The sequence below is a fragment of the Brettanomyces nanus genome, chromosome 2 (genome assembly GCF_011074865.1).
Source record: "Brettanomyces nanus chromosome 2, complete sequence".
In the NCBI taxonomy this organism is placed as follows: Eukaryota; Fungi; Ascomycota; class Pichiomycetes; order Pichiales; family Pichiaceae; genus Brettanomyces; species Brettanomyces nanus.
In genome coordinates this window covers 426322-437130 of record NC_052375.1, presented here as the reverse complement: position 1 = coordinate 437130, position 10809 = coordinate 426322, and the positions used below count along the sequence as shown (strand labels likewise).

Below are 10809 nucleotides of genomic sequence, written 5' to 3'. Positions count from 1 at the left end.
CTACATCACCACCTATTTTAAACCTATTGGTCCATTAGTACATATAATAAATGAGTAAATACAGCCTACACTTTGGCTGCTAGCTCCTCCAACATCTTGTAGTCTCTCTTCTCAATCGATCCGTTACCCGGAAGTGCCGTCTTTGACATTAACATCACATCAATTTCACGGGCACATTGTCTGCCTTCTTGTATACCCCAAACAACCAACGATTGGCCTCTTCTGCAGTCTCCTGCGGCAAACAATTTCGAACTTGCGTCCACCTTGTAAGAGCCTGATTGTGCTGTAACAATAGTACCACGCTTGGTCGTAGCAACCTTGAATTTATCAGCTTCAGGTCCAACGAATCCCATAGAGAGTAGTACAAGCTGGGCAGGGAAAAATTGCTCAGAGCCTGGGATCTCGGCCATTTGCCAGGCCCCAGAATCTGATCTCTTCCACTCAACACGGACAGTGTTGATACCCTTCACATTTCCATCCTCGTCTCCAACGAACTCCTTCGAAAGAACGCAATACTCTCTTGGATCCTTACCATAATGTTCTTTAACCTCAGTATGTCCATAATCCACACGGAAAATACGAGGCCATTGAGGCCATGGATTGTCACGGGCTCTTTCCTTAGGTGGCTTTGGAAGTAACTCAAAGTTTGTCACAGAGTTGGCTCCGTGACGAGTGGACGTACCAAGGCAATCATTACCTGTATCACCACCACCAATGACGACTACATCTTTGCCGGCAACTCGCTTTCTGATCTCCTCGAGATCTCCATCAAGCAAAGCTTCTGTGTTTGGCTTCAAGAGCTCTAGAGCAAAGTGAATGTTCTTCAAGTCCCTTCCCGGTATCTTCAAGTCGCGGGGAATTGTTGAACCAACAGCGAAGACCACAGCATCATTTTCAACTTCCAATTCTTCAACCGTAATATCTTCTCCAACAGAACAGCTACAGACAAATTCAACGCCTTCAGCCTCCATCAAATCCGTTCTACGCTTAACAACGCCCTTGTCAAGCTTCATGTTGGGAATACCATACATGAGGAGACCACCGGGTCTGTTTGCTCTCTCGTAGACAGTTACCAAATGTCCAGCCTTGTTAAGCTGATCAGCACAGGCCAGGCCGGCGGGTCCAGAACCGACCACAGCTATATGCTTGCCAGTTCTGAACTTTGGAGGATCAGGAACAATCCATCCCTCCTTAAAAGCATGATCAATGATACCAGCCTCTATGGACTTGATACCAACTGCTGGATTACCACTGACATTGACTACGCAAGCACCCTCACAAGGAGCAGGACAAACACGACCAGTGAACTCTGGGAAGTTGTTGGTCATAAGTAAACGTTTCAACGCATCTTTCCAAAGACCTTTGAAAACCATCTCATTCCACTTCGGAATAATATTGGAAACTGGACAACCAGTGTCAGACTGACAGAATGGAATACCACAATCAATACAACGAGCAGTCTGGAATTGAAGCTCCTTCTCTGAAAGTCGAGTAGTCATCTCCTTCCAGTCATTGATACGAGATTTCGGTGGCCGGTGCTTCTCGTTACGACGCTTATAACGCATAAATCCACCGAGCTTCACAAGCTTTTCTGAAGCCTTTGTGCTGCTACCGGCAACATCTTCAAGATCGGCGACCTTTGGTTCCGATTTCTTGACTCTTTCCAGGACAGTGGGCTTACTAAATTCACCACCTGTGACATCTGCTTCTGGATCATCCTTAACAGTGTTGAACAAACTAGAAGCTTCCTTCTCTCCCAATTCGGCCTGCTTTTTGGCCTCAGCATCCAAAACGTGTTGATACTCATAAGGAATAACCTTGACAAATTTTTTTAGGAATCTGTTGAAGTCATTCAATATTCTATCGGCAATCTCGGAGCCAGTGTAATGCCTGTGATCCTCAAGCAATGCCCTGAGAAAAGCGATTTCAGCAGGGTCAGTAAGACTTTCAAGACCAACAAGTTCACGATTAACCTTCTCTTCAAAGTCCTGAGCCATATCGAGGACATACGCAATACCACCGGACATTCCAGCAGCAAAATTACGGCCAACCGAGCCCAAAACAACAACTCTGCCACCAGTCATGTACTCACAACCGTGGTCACCGGTACCTTCAACAACAGCAGTGGCACCGGAATTTCTAACCGCAAATCTCTCAGCAGCAATACCTCTGATGAAAGCAGTACCGCTGGTAGCACCGTAGAGACAAGTGTTACCGATAATTATATTCTCCTCGGCCTTGAAGGGTGAGTCCTTTGGTGGATAAATGATCAACCTTCCTCCAGACAAACCTTTACCAACGTAATCATTGCTATCACCCTCTAACTCCAAGGTAATACCAGCAGCCAAGAAAGCACCGAACGACTGACCGGCGGAACCGGTGATATTCACATGAATAGTATCATGTGGTAGAGATTTGGGGCCAAACTTTTTCGAGCACCGGTAAGAAAGTGTCGTACCAATTGCTCTGTCGGTGTTCATGGCCTGAGCTTCAACAGTAACTGGAAGACCTTTATCCAAAGTGATCTCGGCCTCGTCAATAAGCTTGTTGTCAAGTCTGACGTGCAAACGATGATCCTGCTTTTTAACGCAACGAGTTGCAACACCAGGACGAATCTGGTGAGCCGGAGTAAGAATAGGAGAAAGATCAATATTGGCATTCTTTGTAGTACGGAGATCGTCACGAACAACCAACTTATCTGCACGACCCACCATCTCGTCGACAGTTCTGAAGCCAAGTTTGGCCATGGTCGTTCTCATCTCATTTGCCAAATAGTAGAAAAAGTTAATCACATGCTCCGGAGTACCCTTGAAATGAGCTCTAAGCTTTGGATCCTGAGTTGCAATACCAACGGGACATGTATTTGCGTGACACTTACGATTGTAAACACAACCCAGGGCAATAAGAGGAGCAGTAGCAAAACCCCATTCCTCGGCACCGAGAAGACAAGCAACAGCAATATCCCGGCCTGTTTTCATTTGACCGTCCGCTTGGATAACCACTCTACCACGTAAATCATTCAACACAAGAGTTTGATGTGTCTCAGCAAGACCCAACTCCCATGGTAAACCAGCGTGTTTAATGCCGGTCCAACGAGCAGCACCGGTACCACCGTCGTGACCGGATATTAGAATGTGATCCGCCTTAGCCTTGGCAACCCCTGAGGCAATAATACCAACGCCGACCTCACTGACCAACTTGACAGAAACACGGGCCCTTGGGTTGGCACATTTCAAATCATAAATCAATTGCTTTAAATCCTCAATAGAATAAATATCATGGTGCGGAGGAGGAGAGATAAGACCGACGCCGGGTGTTGAGTGTCTCGTCTTCGCAATGGACTTACTAACTTTGTAACCAGGAAGTTCGCCACCCTCTCCAGGCTTTGCACCTTGAGCCATTTTAATTTGCAATTCCTCTGCATCGCTGAGGTAGTATGAGGTCACACCAAAACGGCCAGAAGCGATCTGCTTAATGGCGGAACGCATAGAATCGCCGGCAGCATTAGGACGAGATCTCTCAACATCCTCACCACCTTCACCAGTATTCGATTTACCACCCAATCTATTCATGGCAACGGCAAGAGTAGAGTGCGCTTCCATGGAGATAGAACCATAAGACATAGCACCTGTCACAAAACGGCGTACAATCTCGGTCCAAGGTTCGACCTGGTCTATAGGAACAGGGGTAGAATCCTTGTAGTCAAAGTCCAACAGTCCTCTTAAAGTGCAATTACGAATGGCCTCGTGCTCCTTTTTAGCGTAAGCAGAGTATGCCTTTTGATTCTTGTTTCTGACAGCATCTTGTAGGTTTGCAATAGCAGCAGGTTCATTCACATGTGCATCACCACCATCTCTCCAACTATATTCGCCAGATTCAGGCAAACCAGCTGGCTTAACTGTGTCCCTCTCAGAATAGCCGCGAGTATGCATCGTGAAAGCATCCTGGGCTATGTACTCAAAGGTGACACCCTTAATACGAGAGGCGGTACCAGCAAAGCATCGGTCAACCACGCTATTGTCGATACCCAAGATCTCAAAAATCTGAGCACCTTTATACGAAGCCAAGGTAGAAATACCCATTTTAGACATGACCTTCATGATACCATCATCAATGGCATGTTTGTAATTGGCAAGAACAGTTTCCTGAGACATCTTACCAGCCAAAAGACCATCCTTATTGAGCTTGCAAATTGTGTCCATAGCCAAGTACGGATTAACGGCATCAGCACCGTAACCAACTAAACAACAGAAGTGATGAACTTCGCGTGCTTCAGCTGTCTCCACAATAATAGCCACCCTAGAGCGCTGCTTTTGGCGAACAAGGTGGTGGTGGACGGCACCAGCAGCCACAAGGGCCGAGAGAGGCACTTTGTCAGCAGAGATGGCTCTGTCTGAAAGAATAATGACCTGGTTATTGTCAATAATGGCTTGCGTAGCTTCCTGGCAAACACGATCAATAGCGTCTGTGTAGCCCGTTAGACCCTCGGAGACAGGGAATGTAATGTCAACTTCTCTGACTGACCATTTAGGGTAGACCTTAGAAATTTCTTTGATTGCCTGAAGTTGTGAATTTGTAAGAATTGGAGATTTCAGCTTGAGTCTGTTACATTGTGAAGGAGTCATCTCCAATAGGTTACCCTGGGGTCCAACGTAGCATTCGAGAGACATAACAATACGCTCTCTAATTGGATCAATAGGAGGATTAGTAACCTGGGCAAATAACTCACGGAAATACTCATAGATAAGTTGAGGTTGCTCAGAAAGGCAAGCCAAAGCAGCATCGTTGCCCATGGAGCCAAGATTTTCCTTACCCTTGATGGCCATAGGACCCAACAAAATTAGAACTTGTTCCAATGTGTAGCCAAATGCTTTCATTCTGGGATCGCTATCAGGCTTAAGAGAATAATCGACAGGTATTTCGATTGAAACTCCCTTGTTGTGTAATTTTTCGCATAATTCAGGCATGGTCATCATGTTGGAAAGAATCCAAGCTTTGAAATCGAATCTGGAGGCAACCTGCTTCTTCAATTCTCTATCATCGACAATTCTTCCCTCCTCAGTATCAACAAGAAGCATTCTTCCCGGCTGAAGACGACCTTTCTGAACCACTTTAGAAGATTCAACTGGAACGACACCAACCTCCGAAGCGCACACCATGACATCATCAGAAGTAATGTAATAACGGCAAGGCCTAAGACCATTTCTATCCAAATTAGCACCGCAAAAACGACCGTCAGCGAATACAAACAATGCAGGACCATCCCATGGTTCCATTAGACAGGCTGCCCATTCGTAGAAAGCCTTCTTACGGGGATCTAGGTGATCGTTGTGTTGCCATGCCTCTGGAACAAGAAGCATGATAGCTTCGGGTAAGGAAAGAACACCATTAATGACAAGCAACTCCAAAACGTTATCCAAAGCAGCAGAATCAGAACCACCTTCCTCAATGATTGGATATAGCTTATCCAATTCATCACCAAAGAGCTTAGATTTCATGACGCCCTCTCTAGCTCTCATCCAGTTTTTGTTACCACGTAGAGTATTGATCTCGCCGTTGTGGGCAACCCAACGAAGAGGCTGAGCTCTATCCCAAGATGGGAAAGTGTTTGTGGAAAAACGGGAATGGACTAAGGCAAAGTGACACTCATAGTCCACATTAACCAAGTCATGGTAGTATGAGTAAACCTGTGGTGGAACCAATTGTCCTTTATAAACAATATTTTTGCTGGAAAGAGAGCAGATATAAAACCAATTGTGCAAGCCAATTGTGTGGGTGGCCTGCTTACGCAAGATGTAGAGTCTTTTCTCGAATTCTGCCGCATCAAATGGGTCAGATACATTCTGCATCACCACGGCAGGCTGAAGAATTTTTGGCTCACGAGAAAGAGAGGCAGGACCAAGTAAAGAGGAGTCCACTGGAACCTCACGCCATCCCAAGACTTTAAGATCCTGAGATTCAGCAATAGACTCAAAAGTGGCCTTAGACTTGATGAAAATGGCATCATCTTTCTTAAAAAAAAGGTTACCGACGGCATACTGACCTGCAGGAGGTAATTCGATATTGTAGCGGTATTTGAACTCACGTTGCATAAATTTGTCGGGCATAGAGGTCATTACACCAGCACCATCACCGTCTCGTGCATCAGCACCAACGGCACCACGATGGGTCATGTTACAAAGAAGGTATTTGGCCTCTGAAATGATTTGATGCGAGGATTTTCCTTTAATATGGCATGCAAAACCAACACCACAGTTATCTTTCTCGAGAGAAGGATCGTAGAGACCTTGTTTTACTGGGAGAGTGGAAGCCCATGACTTATTTTCAGGAACTTCATCGTAATGATAGACCGAGTAGGTCTCAGGGGGAGGATCCATGGACAGTAATAACACAGGAGGGTACGGAAAAGGAAGAAGAGAAAGAAGAGAAAAAGGTGAAATGAACTACTTGAGGGGAAGAGACAAATGGTTCAGGCTTGAGCTTTAGCTATTGATACCGTTAGCCGTATCCAGCTTATCGGCGGTGAAAATTTTTTCATCAGGCAAATCAGCTTGCGCGAATTACTAAAAAGCAGAGCTACGAGGAACAGTACCGGCGGGAGGCGGGGGGTTCCACACGGAGTCTTCCGGAGGCGAACAGATATCAGGAGTCATCAAGCCACGGAAGTCAATGGAGCCACCAAAGTCCACTCACTGGATTACCCCGCAAAAAATGTTCCCACCTATTTTTTTTGTGACCCGGTAGAACCTCAGTACTAGGGACCATGGAATGTCTTCTCTCGGTTTACACATCGGCTATCGGCCTGATTTAATGTAACGGCTCTTTCAAGATCCTGATAAGAAACTGCAGCCAATAATTTCTTTTTCTTGGCAATGATGTAACATCTTCAGACAGAGGAAAGTGAAATCAAAGAGTCCTTGTGGTGCAAGGATGTAACTTGATATATTATACCACTACGGCTTATCTATTATCTATTGTTCTACTCCTCCTCCTCTTCCACCTCGTCTTCAGGCTCAAGAACCTCCTCTCTGAAAACATCACCATACTTTCTCGCTAGCCTACTTGCTATTCCAGCCTTCTTAGCCTCTTCTCTAGCGCTCTTCTGTAATTTCCGAAGTTCATCCTTAAATGAGACTCTAACATATCTATTACTGAAACAGTCCCACATTTTTAATCCGGGACTGGATCCACCCACAACCAAGTCTCCTGCAACTTCAATATCAGGTGCAAAGCTCGACGTTAAAACATTACCACATCCAAAATCACGGGATGTAACCATTGAAGGTGTAGGTGTAGTTTTCCAGAGTTTCAACTGTTTGTCACCCATAGCTCCAGTCACAAGCATCGTGTCGATGTATCCATTACTATTCAAAGCAGTAATTCCGGAGTCGTGTGCATGTAAGGTCCAAACTGGCTTCTTCTCGTTTCTGGCATCAAAATAGTAAACGTTACCTTGATCTGTACCAGCATAGAAACAGCTACTATTTTTACCAGCCCAACTAACTGCCTCCACTTCCTCCCCACTACTGCCCACCTGATAATATCTAGCCATCTTTTCCAGCTCGTTGATTCGCACATCTGACACTGCACAGTATGAATCGTAACCTCCTGTAAGTAGAATCGATCCATCCGTTTCGCTATCGTTTCCAAACCATTGCGAAGATGAAACCTCTTTATCATGGTGCAATCCATCAATTGATCTAGCAACTCCACAGCTGGTCAAATCCCATAATTTTACCGTAGTATCCGCAGATGTGGTGGCAAGAACGTTTCTAAACACCTTATTATGCGATATCGAAAGAATTGCATCAACATGGCGGTCCTTCACATGCTTCTGTTGATACTTCTTGCCCTTACGCTTCTTTCCACCTTGATGTGCAGCTTCTTCCTCGGTAGCTTCACCCAAAATGGTATCAGGGAATGCCTTATCAAGACAGTCCAAGTTCCAAATTTCCACCGTCGGATCCAAGGTTCCAATAGCAGCAAAGTTTCCCACATTAGATTCATCATTAGATCCCATAGGCCTGAAACTTAGCCACTCCACGCAAAGTGGGAAGTTAGGAAGCATTAAATCGTGATGAATGTAAAGACTTTTTCCACGAATCATTCCGTTCGCAACGTCCGGGTCTAGCTTATCTTCGTCTTCCTCCTTAGATCCATCAGGTGCACCAGCACCATCATCATATATATACACATCTAAATACGAAATGTCGTCCTCTGTTCTTGTAGAAAGAATCATGTTATCTGTAGGATACACTTGCTGATCTTTCTTTTCTTCCAGACGATCTTCCTCTGTAGGCAATTGTAGGTAGTGATCATCATCTCCGGGTTCTTGAGCCTTCTCTCCGTCTTCTCCTTCCTCCGGCTTCTTGGCTGATCGAAAATAAGTAGCCTCCGTGTTAGTCAATCCAGGGAACATAGTAATAGGCTCTCCTGTCACATCCTCTGGTTCGTCATCGTAATGATCAAGATCATATTCTTTCAAATCGTCATCTTTATCGGCTTTACTAGACAAATTCGAGCCTGCTCCAGCATCATTTTTCGGACTCTCCTCCTCACTTTGAGCCTCACTCAAATCCTCATGTGCTTCTCCAAGATGAAGGTGGGCCATCGCATTAATTCTGGCCATTTCTTCATCATCCAAGATGTATTTTTCCGGGAACTCAGAAGCCACACCTCTTGGAACCCATGTTGTAGCAGAATTCATCTTTTATATTCAATAATTATCCTGGCAGCCTTTAGTTTTCAGAAGAAGAATACCTCTTGTTAACGTTAGACAAGTTGATTTGATGGAAGAAAAAAAAAAAATCTTTCAGTGAAAAATTTAAAATTCGCTGAAGATCATTTCAAGATCGCTGATCGGCCTGTCATTGAACCATCAGGAATTTAGGATTATAGGAAAAGTTGACCCAAAATATACGGAAAGACTGCGATCTTCCGGATTGTTTGTTTGTTATCCAAAATTCTTGTCCACTAGTCGATATCTTTGTCTGTTATCTGTTTGCTTTGTCTGTTATTCGAAATTTTTGTCTATTAGTCAAATTCTTATTAGCAATCTGAGCAACCTGAGGAATCTGAGGAATCTGAAGAATCTGAGGAATCTCGAATAATTCAATTTGCTGAGTTTCGTGCACATGTCATTGATTTCCAGAGAATAAAGCCTACGTACATTACGAATATATGGATAGATGAAAACTATATATTTGGTGGCGTTTTCCTTACTTTTCTCCTACAATTCTTTATTCCAATCCTATATTTACAACTAAAAATCATGTCATAGATATACCGGAAAAAGCAGTAGAAAGGTTTCTCAACCCTCAAATCATTTTCATCGTCGCCGGCATCTTCACTTTCTTCATTTTGACTAAAATCTCCACCATATAGAAACAGCCACCATTGTTTTACGAGATGGCTAACAAGGAAGAAAATGGCGATAATAGTAGGAAAGGAGCTCCGACTAAATCCATTGCAGACTTATTCAAGAAGCTCTCTATACAGGAACAACCAGAGTCTCCAAAGAAAGATATGAAGGACTATAAATTCTGGAAGACTCAGCCGGTCACTAAATTTGACGAATCTGTTTTGCAAGAAGGTCCAATCGACTCGTCCAAGAAAACTAGCGACATTCCAAAGGAGCCATTTCCAATGCTTCCTCAATTCGAATGGGTTACACTGGACATAGATAAAGACGAAGAGATGACCCAGCTCTATGAATTATTGTACGATCATTATGTTGAGGATCATGATTCCACATTTCGCTTTGCCTACAATAAGGATTTCTTTAACTGGGCATTGAAGCCTCCTGGATGGAACAAAGAATGGCATCTAGGTGTCCGTGTGAAGGCCACTAAGAGACTGGTCGCTTTTATCAGTGGAGTTCCTGCCAATCTAAAAGTTAGAGATCATCAATTTAGAGCCGTCGAGATCAATTTCCTATGTGTGCATAAGAAATTACGTAATAAACGACTGGCCCCTCTTCTGATCAAGGAGATTACCAGGAGGATCAATCTCTGCGACATATGGCAGGCATTGTACACTTCTGGAACAGTGCTTCCATCTCCTATAACTGTCTGCAGATATGCTCACAGACCTTTGAACTGGGAAAAATTGTACGACGTTGGATTTTCTGCTCTTCCAGAAGATAAAACCAAGGCTCAAATGATGGCCAAGTTCGCCATCTCATCTTCCACTAAGACTAGAGGTCTTCGAAAGATGAGGCAGACTGATATTGATGCTGTTTTTGATTTGTATAACCGCTTCCAGAAAAGATATGAAGTTTCTCAAGAATTCACCAAAGAGGAGCTATCACACTGGCTTTTAGGAGATGCTCATGAAAGAACTCTTTCTGATTCTGATAAAGTCATAATGTGTTACGTCGTAGAGAATGAAGATGGCAGAATTACTGACTTCTTCTCTTTCTACATCCTTCCATTCTCTGTGCTCAATAGGCCTTCATTCACCAACTTGGGAGTTGCTTATCTCTATTACTATGCTTCAGATACCGCTTCCGAAGCTGAATCTAGATTCGATTCCGAGGCAACTAAGAAATTGACCAAGAGACTCGAATCGCTTGTTTCAGATGCCCTAGTTTTGGCCAAAAATGTGGGAGTAGACGTGTTTAATGCTCTTACATCTCAGGATAATGTCTTGTTCTTGGAAGATTTGAAATTCGGACCAGGCGATGGCTTCTTAAATTATTACCTGTTCAATTATAAAGCATTTCCTGTTCCTGGAGGGTTTGATAAAACTACCAATACTTACGACACGGAAAAGAGAAGCGGCATGGGTGTGGTAATGCTATAATACATA

At 44.0% G+C, this 10809-nt stretch overlaps 3 protein-coding genes across 3 annotated transcripts; 1 reads left to right on the top strand and 2 right to left on the bottom strand.

Annotated features, from left to right (window-relative positions):
• Positions 1-65: 65 nt before the first annotated feature.
• On the bottom strand, positions 66-6377 carry GLT1 (glutamate synthase [NADH]; the record flags this gene model as incomplete). The annotated part of the gene is made up of 1 exon (XM_038922478.1): positions 66-6377. The coding sequence occupies one exon, from the start codon at positions 6375-6377 to the stop codon at positions 66-68; it is 6312 nt and encodes a 2103-aa protein (XP_038778406.1).
• A 602-nt stretch (positions 6378-6979) lies between these two features.
• FOA43_002176 (uncharacterized protein) lies at positions 6980-8707 on the bottom strand (the record flags this gene model as incomplete). Its single annotated transcript, XM_038922477.1, has 1 exon — positions 6980-8707. One exon carries the CDS (start codon positions 8705-8707, stop codon positions 6980-6982), a length of 1728 nt encoding a protein of 575 aa, XP_038778405.1.
• A 701-nt stretch (positions 8708-9408) lies between these two features.
• Positions 9409-10803, top strand: FOA43_002175 (uncharacterized protein; the record flags this gene model as incomplete). The annotated part of the gene is made up of 1 exon (XM_038922476.1): positions 9409-10803. One exon carries the CDS (start codon positions 9409-9411, stop codon positions 10801-10803), a length of 1395 nt encoding a protein of 464 aa, XP_038778404.1.
• Positions 10804-10809: the final 6 nt, after the last annotated feature.